Source organism: Dermacentor albipictus, chromosome 9 (assembly GCF_038994185.2).
Source record: "Dermacentor albipictus isolate Rhodes 1998 colony chromosome 9, USDA_Dalb.pri_finalv2, whole genome shotgun sequence".
In the NCBI taxonomy this organism is placed as follows: Eukaryota; Metazoa; Arthropoda; class Arachnida; order Ixodida; family Ixodidae; genus Dermacentor; species Dermacentor albipictus.
The window spans coordinates 92,788,292-92,801,457 of NC_091829.1; the positions used below are offsets into that span (position 1 = coordinate 92,788,292).

Genomic DNA, 13,166 nt, shown 5'->3' on the forward strand with positions numbered 1-13,166 from the left:
GATCACGTCTGTAAACGTATCAAACTGCTGCCCCACACGAAAACAGTTGAGATTTCAAAGGAAAGCCTGTGCCAGAGAGTCTACGTCAGACACACTGCCTAAAATGTTTATGATTATGGTGCGTGACTTCGGTATATCATCCAATGGAGAATATGCAAAACGGTTACTAGAAGTGCGTCGCACAACAAAAAAAAAGAAGAGAAGAAGGAAAGGAGGTGCTGCTCGTGACGTAAATGTGAGGCAGTCCCTTGGCTCTGGTATTGAAGAAGGCAGGAAAGGAATGCAACTTGCAGACACTAGTCAAGGCAAAAGGGGAGCGTGTCTATGTTGGCGATGAAGCTAAGCTTCTGGCAATATGGCGATGCAACATTTCAGTTGCTCCTCACTAATAATGAACCAGTATGAAAAATTTTTTGTGGTCAAATGCTCTGTAGCAAACAGCCCTTTACAGCTTGCAGTGCATGAAGAAAAAGTTTCCGATGAGAACTTGTGAGGGGCCTGTAAAAGCAAGCCTCAGCAGAGTGCCTCTTAAGCACTGAAGGAGCGTGCTTATCTCAGAGACACCCAGTCACAAGAGGCCCAGATCATGAGAAGGACGTCTGCAGACAAATAAAAATAGCTTGGAGTACATTTGGCAAGCACTCACAAGTTCAGAACGGTAGGTCCCTGGTATCCTTGAAAAGAGAAGTTTGAGGTATATAATCAATGCCATCTGCCAGTACTAAACCAAGGGCCAGAAACTTGGAGTATAACTAACTTGAAAAGAGGCAAAGAGCTCCAGAAAAAGTTATAGTAGAACAGAAAATGCAAAAGAGGAAGACAGCATCATTGATTGGAGAGCTAACATTAGTAGCTGACATTATAATTCGGATTAAGAGAAAATGGAGTCGGGCAGGTCACACGCTGCATAGAACAGACTATCTTTGGTCTTCTGTCATGGTAACAGAACAAGCGGTGTGAAAGGAAAATGCAATTCAGGTCAGCAGAAAACTGCATGGTGTGCTGTATGAAGGTGTACATTGGGAATCAGCATAATATGGTGCAGTCCGTGTGAAAAAAAATACCATACTTACAGGGACACTAAAGAGAAATAATGAACCAGTTGAGACTGACAAGGAATTCTTTCAAAACCATATATTTGCGAATATTGCAGTAAAGGTTGGTTATCAGAAGAGAAAATGAAAGTAAAAGCTAGATTGTCTGAATTTTACTCTGAAACCTCAGTGCTGGTCATCTGTTTCAAGTCAGGAACTTGAAAGTATTTCTCCATCTTCAGTCAATGTGGCTCAGTAAATGTTCATGAAGCTAGCTAAGTTTAGTCTTTAGCTCCTTTAGAAAACAATGCAGTCCATATTTATCAATAAAAAATGAACTAAACCCAACCAAACACGTTCAAAATCCATGACCACCTATAAAGTATGTCACAACGAGCTGGTGCAAGGAATTCAAAGTGGTTATGCCACCCCATCTTTAATTCCTGCATCTTCAGAAGAGGCTAACCAGGCCCTTTCTCACTCCAAGAGTGAATTTTTATTTTAGATGGGTAATTTATTATACTAACTAAACATTTTCTCTCTAGCATCCCTTTATGGGCCCCTCCAAGACTCTTTTTGAACATATCAGATACACATTTGTGGTAACTAGCAATTTTCTCAAGAACGTCATGGCCTGGTCTTTTATGTGCAGAAGACAGCCTACGAATACACTTAGCAAACCCTCTGTTCTTATGTTTAGCTTCTTCAAATCCACACTACATTTGTTTTGGCCTTAATTCAACACACCGTGACCAAGCAGTACATTCAGTATATTCCATGACTGATGAGGTGATGGCACCAACTGGGGCCTAAGAACAATATCAGTAACATGGCCTCCAAGATTGGGTAGCGCAATGAGGCAATCTCGGAGGCCATGCTGGTACCAAAGTTTAAAGGGCCCCTCACCAGGTCTGGTAATTCTGAGCTGACAAGCGCAGAGCATACAGTGTGCGCCAACGATTGTGTCTGCTAAGTATTACATTGCTATGCGCCGTGGAAAGATCTGAAATTTCAAACAGGATGTCGTTTTTACTTCTCCCTGCGGCCGCCACGTTGCAAGCTGGACGGTGACCTACTCGCATGCCTGCACCTGCGTACTTAAGTCCGCAGTGTGACATCACTCCTGGTAACATGTGACTTTGAGAATTATTAAAGGCACCATCCGTTTTGCGTGATCTGTTGCTTGAATTGACAAATGGAAGTTTAGAGAAATAATAAAACACACAAATGGAATGTCTGCATGTTTTTTGTTTTACTTCACGCCGAAGCAAGAGAGATGTACTTCTGCTCTGTCTGCTTGTTCCCACGGTCGCGCAGTCATGTGTGCAAGTACCGAAATTGTGTTATTTTCTACTGTGTTCCAGTGCATGATCATGCTCTGTGGTCCGCTTGTGTCTGCTTCGGTATTCGAGTAGCACTGAATTATACTGCTAGACATGTGTGCTTGTGCACAGCATACAAAATCGTGCATTGTGCGAAACCAGACGATCACAACAGCTTATGCACAATGCTGAAAAAAAAAATGAAGAAAAAAAAAATGAAGGTTGGGCCCGTGACGTATGCATCCTGCGATCCTCGAGGTCCGGTATGGGAGAACGCAGGGAAGGAATTTCGCCTGTGGAGGCTAGACGGGGCGTGTGGAGAGAGTGTCTCGCTATGCAGTGGAGCTTGCCTCCTGAAATCATGAGTTCGCAGCACTGAAATCTTTTTGTGTATGTCGTGATCTGTGGCAAAAAACATGTCCTTCACCAATGCTAAGCACGGTGATGAAATTGGGAAATGTGACCATTGCTAAAAGCGTTAACAGTGGTGCAGCTAGGAACACAGCGGGAATTATGAAAAAGATGGTGAGGTGGCATTTGAAGGAATTCAAAAGAACCTTGTCAGTACGTTTCTTAAAAAACCAGGAAAATTAAAGCATGTTCTGAAAAAATGTAACATTAAATAAACCCTTGCTGCGGAAGTACAGATGAGGCAGAAAGCTTCTTTCACATAAAACTTTATTTGAAGTTGAATATAAAGCCAAAAGACTACATGGAACCCTGTTGATAAGTTCTTCACTGACGTGTTTCCCCAACTGCTGCGTCATGTTTCTGCAGTCCTGACCAGATTCCATTGACTCCTATGCATTATGTTTCTATTTGGTACGTGGCCATTCTGTAATGTTCCCGCATCTTACATTATGTTTGAATGTGGCCGTCCTGTAAATTTAGTGCTCCAGAAGCAAATTCGCTCTTGCACATTGCTAAGAAGATGAGAAATGTATACTCGCAGGCCAGGTTCCGTGTGGACCCATTCGGTGTGGACCTCTTGGTCACACCCCAAAATGATGGCAGTACCTGATCATCAGTCTCGATAAGCATGTCTCAGCACGGCTGTGGTTTCCACCAGTTCTCTTGAGACAGCTTTGCTGCAGTACAGCCACGTTATACAGTGAAGCATATTAATAGCAGAAAGAGGCTGCTGTCACAGAACATAGTAAGTGTCCCTTAATTATATGCTTGTGCACGCACCATCTCCAGTTCCAGTACAAGTGCTGATATGTTTAATAACTGTGCTGGCAGCTATCCTGAGCTATTCCTGACGTTGCTGTGGCAATTGGCATCTTCCTCACTTTTATGCGTTTTTTTCTGCAATCCCTTCAAAAATTTACCAACGGTGTTCTGCCGTATTGAAAACCCTTGAAATATGTAGAGTCACTATCGCTGCTTGGTGGCTAGATTAAATGGTAAACACTTTTGGGGGGCAATCATGAATCATACTTAATGAAGGTTGCGATTTTCAACTATCCTTGCACCAAATGTTCAATAATAAAAGCCTTGCTTCGAGCCAACGAAGCTCTTTTAGTTTCCGTTACAGGGATGTGCGACGATCATGCGTCTCCTGATATACTGTTTTCCCCGCATGTCTCGTATCTCCTGTGATCCGGCTTCTCTGCATAGCTTAGTGCCTGCGCAGTCTGGTGGCAGCTCATCACAAGAGATGGCGTGAGCGTGGTGCTGCCAGCGGCACCTAATGGTAGGGTTAGTCGGGCGCAACAGGAAGTAGGCTCTTCCTCTTTGGCTCAGAATCGGCAAGCGGTGCTTGCCGATCCCGATCCTGAGCATCCCTGCTTCTGCAAGACCATCTCGCGGGGCTTAGGAGCAGGACACCGGAATGGACGAACACAATCATTCGAATGCGCCACCGTTCGTGTAACCATCCACACAAACGACCAGGCGTTAGTGTCCAGCATGGGACGAACATATTCACTCGCTATCCGGTCGCGGTGAGTTAGACTTACTCGATTTGTTGCACACCCATCAGCATGTTTTGTGGATAGCGACTCAGCTAGCAAACATTAGTGCATGAAAGGTGCAATAAGTGCCCTTGTGATTGTCTACACTACTGTGTAGACAATCTGTGTTCCCTCATGCAGACAGACAGACTGTGTTCCCTCATCCCAAGAGCATGATTAAGACTGGTACACCATGCAGCAGCGTATGTTGAGGTAACAGCACAAGATATCGAAGGCCACAATATGCAGCCGTCAGCGTAATTGCCACCGATAGATGATGCCACGTCTGTGGTGAACTGTCCCATTTTTTTTTATGTGACAACCGGGAAAGGAAAAAGTAACAAATGGGAAGGCAATACACAAGGCCCTCTGCGAACAAAATGAGACTGGCACTAGAGAGTGTAAGAGCTGAGAAAATGTAACAGACAGGAATGTATCAATGAGGTTCCGCTATACATCTGTCTGAACGTGCCATCACTGTTGCTTTACAGCAAAGAAATAGTGTTTGTACCATTTGCATTGTGACAGTCAAGTAGAGCCTTATCTTTGCCATTCTCCCTATTCTGTTCCTTTCTCCCTCTGGACTTTCTAGAGAGTGTTCATGTGACATCACATGGGCACCGTACTGTTATCCCATTCACAGCTTCCACTGTACAGCTAGACATAAGCGAATCGTGATAATGCCTAGCTTTTCACCATGCTGGCTGTGCAATAATACGAGGGCCTCGATGACATCAGTGAACACCCCATATATGTATACTGCCTTGTGGTCGAGAAATAATAGCTAGCGCTGAATTTGTACACTTTGTTCTTCCTGTCCTTGCAATGATCTCTCAGGTGCACGGTAAGTACCGAAGTACCGACCAGCCCAAGTAAGCACATTTCTAAGCAGTTTATGGTTGAACTTTGTTTTCAATGTGTCATTCTCAACTCCCTGTTTGATTTTGTTCAACGAGGTATGCCGACTTGAAGGTGATAACCTTACAATTAATGCCTTAGCTAATTACAACTGCCTACCAGCCATAGTGGCTTAGCGCCTATACCCAAGACTGGAAGATCAAATCTCAACTGCAGCAGTCGCATTTCAATGGGGGCGAAATGCAAAAACACCTGTGTACCATGCATTTGGTGCACACAAAAGAACCCCGAGTGGTCAGAATTATTCTGGGGTCCCCTACTACGGTGTGCTTCATAATTGTATAGTGGCACATAACACCCAAGAATTACATTTTTCATTTTAACTACAGTTCCTGATGAACTTTTTGGAAGCCGAAAATATGGTCATGTTCTGTTATTTTCTCGCCCCATAAACATAACATACATAACGACTAAAATTTCATACATCTTTTAGAGTGACTTTCTATTTTTCAAACATAGCATGCGCTACAGCTTGCAACACAGCTACTGAGCAGAAAAAGCAACTGTTTTCTTTGATACGCTGTCAAAGTTTCCTGGAAGTTGAAAAAGTACAGAAAGAATATACTGACTACTGTTGGAGTATAAGACATGGTTCAGCTCAAGTCAATTCAATAACCACCAACTGCCATCCACAACAAAGCCAAGACAAGCGTCCAAGTTTACAAGCCCACACAAATGCCGCTCAAGTATTCATTTGCATCTTACTGCTTGTTGAGTGTGCACAATGATTGTTCTCAGTGTGTCAAATAATGAGATGACTTCAAGAATCTTTTGAGTTGTAAATTTTTGTTGTTCAGCTGACAAGGAAAGTGTTCGCTACCCAACGTTTCATAATTTTGCAGGCGATCCTGTGGTACATATGCTGGTAGTGCGTCAAAGAAATGTATCACTGCACACATACTGCACTACACTGGCATCTGATATGCAATGCCTTCCAGAGAATAACTTCTGGATATCCTAGGACTATATGGAGTTAATGTTTAATTATAGAGTTAACGTATTGTTTGTATGCCTTGTGCTTCCAGTAAATGATACACTATGTTTCTGTCACCGCTGCAGGTAGTGAGCTGCGGAAGCTGTCCAATGAGTGTGGTGGGGCAAACATGTCACTCTGCTCATCATTCCACGATCATGGTCCAGAGCTGCCGTGTCTACTTTCTGGTAACTGCTTCATATATTGTGACTGCAACAGATAAAGCCAACCTGGCAAATGAGCACAGCAGGACTCATTGAGACGGCAGCACTGCAAGGGAAAGGCGAGATCCCAGGTTCGACCCCTGGACCAGGACGAATTTTCCTTCAGCTACGAAGCTTTCTTTCTGGAAAACCCGCCTCTCTAGCAGCTTTATGCTACTCTCGGGTGGATGGCAATCTCTCACTTTCGTCAGAGGTTAAGTCAATGTAATGCCAAATTACGTAGTGCAGTCCTATTTCTTACTGTCAAGCGGGACACACTACATTTTGGTCATGAATGTGGGCAGCACAAAAATTGCTTGGGCAATTAAGCATTGCCTGCTATGTATAAAATAAGGTATGTGTACATTTCGTACGCAGATTGTAAGGACAATGTGTTCACCACATTGCAGCCATTGAATGTAGATTTGGTGCAGGCACTGACGGTGCTTTTGTCTTGGTATTGCAAAACAAGTATGCACACATGAAAAGCATACGTACCCTGTCGCTCGTATGTACTAGTACAACTAGTACGTACGAGCGACAGGGCACATCTTCACCTGCTCCACTTCCCCACTCATCGTGTTGAAGTTTAGGCGCATATAGCAATGCACAAAACAAAGCTTTCTGGCCTCTTGCCAAGGTTTTTCTGATGATACCGTTCTCTTTTTTTTTAGAATTTCAGAATTTTTAAGCTCATTTGTGACCCTACCACATCCAAATAAATGTATGGTTGCTGTATTACTTCTGTATTACTTGCATTACATGTTAAAGAACATTTTTCCTATGCCTGTTCATTTCACCAGCCCATTAAATGGGTTTACTTCATGATTAAAGCAAGAACAACCACTTACCTGCATCATCCTCTTTATCTCCATCACAGACGGCATCCCGCAAACCACTGAGAGCCTCTGTACACATACACACAGAAAAAGAAGTGACGATTAATTAAACCAGAATGAAACTAGAAGTTAGAAAACTGCAAATTATAATATAATCCCTCTGGCTTTCTCAGAATACACATTCTCAGAATACACAAACTGAAAGAAACACCGCAAGCAGTACAGGTATATACAGCTCAAAAATGACCTCACATGAATGAGATGCTGCAGTGGTAGCCTATGCGCATGGACATACCTAGTACGTCGCTCATGTAGAAGGTGATACATTTTGACCACAGAAAAACTTGCGCCAGGAAAAAGTCTGTAAAATTTGGCCATGACATATGGAATAATTCTTTATACTACAAGTAGAATGTAGAGGCATTCGACTGTACATTATTCGGCTTGGTGCAACATAAGCAGCGTAAAACAGAGGAAGAGTACAGTGTAGATTCTTTCTCTATTTTGTGTTTCTTACGTTGCACCTAGCAGAATAATACACTACAAACATAGACACCAACTTGCTCAAAAACATGAAAATATCTAATAGGTAAGTATGATACGGTTTAAAAATGTTTCCTGGCATTGTCTACGGGATTCCATGTGAAGACTGTGACTGCGTATATATCGGCAAGACAGACAATTTCAAACAGCAGTTGAAGCAACATGTCAATGATGTGAAAAAGAAAAAGGTTGCATCAAATGGCTTGGCAGAACATGCAGGTGACTTGAGCCACAGGATTGATTGTTATAACGCTAAGATATTAGAAAAAGAAAGAAATCTGACTTCAGGACACTACTTGGAATCCTTCCTAATCCAAATGACAGATAGCACCCTCAACCGGAATGACAGAACCCTCCCCCCCATCTACTTATGTCATCGCGCTGCTTACGTCATATTTTAAAGTCGTATAAACCTTGTATCACATGTCCTTGATTTCACTGGGAACAAGGCTTGTGTCAGGGGAGCCGAAATGTCTTTTCTTGTATTCTTTCAGTGGTCAGTGTCCTTTTTACCCCTCTTCATGATACCTCCCGACCAGACGGGCTTCCGTCAAAACCTCGACTTCCCCAACGCATATAGTAAATGAATGAGAAGAAGGGGAACCAAGGGGGCTTGATCACATGAAGCCAAGGAAAGCCTAGGGGAAAGTACCTGTGGCTTTAACTAATATGTCAAAATGAGAAGGAAAAAGGAAATGAAAGTGAACAGAAAAAAAAAGAGCTGGCAAATCCCACGCCCGGTGGGAATCAATGTTATGTGAAGCAGTGAAGTTAACGAAACGAGCGTGAGAGCAACAAGATGTAAGCGGTTGTTTCACGACCTACATGACACGTATGTCATGACATTCATGTCATGAACTATCATTTTATGTTCATCATACACTCTTGTCATGCGCTACGCCAATTTTGGTGCATGCCAAGTTAACGAAATGACCATGAGAGCACCAAGAAGTAGGCAACTAGATAGACAGACAGAAAGATGCTGTCAAAGTGGCAAATGTTTGCCAAGAAATGCTTTGCATTTGAAAAACAACTTGCAACCTGTGGGAGATCTTCCAAATTACAAGTGTGATGCTCTACCAGTACAGCTAAGGTGACACCTGTTCTCCTGTAAGTTTTCTTGGGCATTTGTGTATGTGTGCAAGATCTGACTCTGGGAGCGTCAGCCAGTGCCATGCACTCATGAGCTAGGTGGAGGATGTAGAACATTGTATTAACCACAGGACTAAATTCCAGGAATTACAGGCATGGCAGCAGTATAGTACATGCAGGAAATGCGGAGCATTTGCAGACCACTGGATGCACTCTTTCTTTAACGTGTGGCTTTTGGTGTACTTTGCTAACATAGAATTAAAAGAAAAGTTGAGATCAGGCCTTCTTTTAGCACAGTGATAGTAACATCACAAGTTTCCAGTGCAACTTGCTTACAGCAACAGTGATGCGGCTCATACAGTTTGAAAGTGCGTGTTACAACTACAGTCGAGCACCTTTATAACGAAGTGCTGAGGAACTACACGATCCTTCGTTATACAGCTCACTTTGTGGCAAAGGTCACACACCGTGCTGCTCACATGAGAGCAAGCTATGCACGTTAAAAAATATGCGCATGTTATTCAACATGAATTCAAGAGAAACTTGCACATATAAGTCGCAGACATTTTTCTGCACGCTTGGTCCAACGGAATGTGCATGTGACTATAGCCAAACCTTATTACACGAAGATTCAAAGCATACTGCATGGAAAAATGCCGGACCTGCGCTAAGTAAAGCTGCAGATCATGTGACGCCATTAATGCCTCTCTTGCCAGCATAATCATTGCTTCGTTTACAGGATGCTCACTACTGTTGCCTTTGTTGACATTCGCATTCTTTAATTCTTCCATCTTATATGGCTTTGAAGATGTTGTCGAACGTCAGTGGTGATTACACCTCCACAGTGTTGTCAAATGCGACATATTCATCAGCTGCCGCACCCGCTGATACACTGCAACAAGCAGCGTATGAGTTGAGTAATTCCTAGAACTGTGCAGCACGACTACTACTGACAGCAGCACGGTCATGCAGTCATTAGTACTACAGTCGAACCCGACTATCGAACTTGTTCACATCGAATTATTCTGTATATCGAACAATTTCTGAACGTGGTATAGTTGCAATGAGTATATATAGCAAAAATTGCACTTACATCCATCAAAAATAAGAGCGACTACCGATTTATCGAACAACACGTGGCACAAAAGTGCCCCCAAAAGTTGGCTTTCCCTGGCAATGGCAGGGAAACACGGCGGCGCGGCTTCATCTAAGCGCCCTCTCTACCATGACCGCACTGTGTCGGGCGAGCCGTCGACACACCCTTGCAAGAAAATTAGCCTGGCCCACCCACAGCGCTTGCCCAGGCGGCCAATCAGAGGCTCTTGTGCCCTCATTACGCAAGATGACGCAAGTGCGAGTTGTCTTGCTCCTTTTCTGGTTCATTGTGTTTGCACCTTGTGGGCCTTCTCCCACAGTGTTGCCATGATGAAGCAGCAGAATTTACTTTTCGCCGTGAAGATTGAAATCATAAATCGGGTCGAACACGGTAAGAAGTGGGATGACCCCGCAGCGTGCAAGATTCCGAGGAGCACTCTCATCATGATCTTGAGGAATAAGGGGGAGATTAGTGCTCAAGCGGACAAACTCGCGACTTGGTGCCCGTGGCGCCTGATGCGTTTGCATGGCCATGTACAAGTGGTTCATCCGAAATTGCTTCAGACGTGCCGACTTCAGCGTGCCCAGTGATGACTGTAAATTCTGATGAGTGGGACGAAGCCGTTGCAGGTGTTGCTGAAGTTTGGAGCGAGCTACCAGAATTTCCGGAAGCCGCTGACGAGTCAGTGGTCGACGAGTTTGTGAGTGCAGATGATGGTGTCATGACCACGGGCGAGGCCGAAAACGAAGAAAACATTGCCGACATCGTACCGAGCACAAGTGAAAGTGGGCACAATGAGGAAAGCGATGGTAGTCTTTTGCCCACATTCTCCGAGGTGATTGGTGCACTCACACTAGTCCCGTGCTTCTGCGTGTATGTGGATGGTTGTGGCCTCAGCTGCTCCGACTATGTAGAGAGTGTGGAGAAGTGCGTTCTTTGCAGGCAGCGAAATTGCCCAAGCAGAAAAAAATACAGGACTATTTCATGCGAAACTATGCTAGTTTCCCCAAGAAAGTGATGTTATAAATGGTATGCCCTTTTATGACATCCAATTCTTTATCTGGCCTGTATTGAATCATGCCCTATATAGAACTGACAGGCGTTTTTTTGCAAGTTTGATATAGCTGGGTTCGACTGTAGTGCACCTAGGCTACATCTGCAGAGCACAGCAGTGGCATCACTACATGGTGTTCATTGCAAAGCAACAAATCAGCTGTTGGGGATGCCTAAATTCCTTCATTATACAGGCTAACTTGTTGCAGTGGTCTTCATTGGAGGGGTGTTCACAATACATATGAAAGATAGGAATTTGGCCTGGGCATAATCGATCCTTCATTATACCGGTCATTTTGCTGTAGAGGCATACAACTCTGACGTAAAAATTTGACCATGAACGAGCCAGCAATTGCTGACGGAAAAAGTTATGTGCAGCTGGCACTCTTAGTTACATGGCCCTCGGCATGTGTTTTCTTAGGCATCAACAGCATTGTGCAAAGGTTTGTAGTCACTCGAGATCCCGTGTTATGTGGAAAAGTCACATCTCATGTTTTCAGCATGATATGGACTGCCAAAAGAATATTTAGTGTTTTGTTCTGCAATGCAACTGATGATAATGATTTACTCGGATCTCCTTGGAAACGGGGCGGTAACAAATAGCCACCTAGCCTGCTCGAGTTAATCAGGTATGCTATACACACTTTTCGTTCTAGCATTTTCTTTCTTATTTCTCTTCTTCAAAACTTATATATCTACCTTGTACCACAACCTGTGCCTGTAATGGATCCGGTTATATCAATCTCTTCGCTGCTTTTTTCCGCCAATACACTAGATGTCTTTTGCTTATTTCGACTGCTGACCGGTTCATGCTTCCATCCACCTTAAGTTCAATAAGACACGCGATATGCTGAATAATGTGTAGAAAACTTTGTTGCTTCCAAAACAGTGTCTGATAAGGTTGAAGTGCATAAAGTGCCACACAACTAATTACAACAGAAACATTTGTTCTTTTTTTACTGCATACAGGTGATAGAATCGCCTTTTGCTGATCAGGGATACTGGCATTTGTACAAGTCACTCCTCTACGTTGATGAAGGCACATTTGCTTACTCTGAAATGAAGGGACCGACGATTGATTTTCATGGTACACATTTTTTTCTTACTGCAATGGAAAGCTTACTGGTCAAAGTGTAATCCTCCAGTGTTAACATGGAAAACAACAAGGAAATTTTGATGTGATTAGCATTCTTTGCCTGCTGCAGGCATTTTGAGCCTATCTATCTGTCCTCTTACGCTAACTCAATGGCCAAAGTTGTCTACCGGCTTGGGCCATTAGGCATGTGCTCGTGTTCTTTATTCCAACCTGGTCGTTCCATCGTTGTCATTCCTGCTTCACAATTGGACGCTTGTTATGCTGTCATCGTAACGCCTTCTACACTGAACCAGTGACCCAAGTTGTCTGATAGTTTGGGACACTAGGTTCATGCTTCCATACACTTTAAATTCAATAAAACACGTAATGTGCTGATTAAATGTGTAGAAAAACTTCGCTGCTTCTAAAACAGTGTCTGACAAGGTCGAAGTGCATCAAATGTGCCACACAACTAAATAGAACACAAACATACATTCGTTGTCACGCATTTATTGTTAAACCATAGTCATAATGGTGACGTGTTCATGGCACCATCGTCATCCCAGCTTTGTCGTCCGACTCTCGACATGCCATCGTCGTCACGCTATCGTTTTACCATCATCAATTAAGTAATGTCCTCCTACTGTTGCCAGGCTGCCATATTCATACTGCCTTTGCCATTCCATCGATGTGCATCATGCTTCTACTTTCTACAATGATAATGCTGCCGTCAGTCAATCGTGATTGTGCCACCACTGTCATGCTATTGTCATTGCATAGTCGTCAGACAGTCACTATACTGTATCCATTTTCATACTGTCATCATCATGCAATCGTAGTAGTGCCATCTTTGTCACGCTATTGTTGTCATACACTAGTCATCATCCTATTGTCCTCATACCATTATCGTCATTGTGTTGTCGTCACACAGTCATCATCGTGTATTCCTTGTCACACCATCACAATCGTTCCATTGTCGTCATCCAACTATCATCATGCCGTCGTTGTCAAGCTGTCATTTTACCATAGTCATCACTTCAGTAACGTCACTCCATTCTTGTCA

General features: G+C 43.4%; 1 protein-coding gene across 6 annotated transcripts in view; it reads right to left on the reverse strand.

The window, feature by feature from the left end:
* The window catches only part of NfI (Nuclear factor I), a 91,264-nt gene that overhangs the window by 50,975 nt on the left and 27,123 nt on the right, over positions 1-13,166 (reverse strand). For all 6 annotated transcript variants that reach the window (XM_065447556.2, XM_065447559.2, XM_065447554.2 and 3 more), the window contains exon 6: positions 7,257-7,313. In XM_065447556.2, coding sequence (XP_065303628.2) covers positions 7,257-7,313 — 57 coding nt within the window. The remainder of the gene's footprint in view (positions 1-7,256; positions 7,314-13,166) is intronic.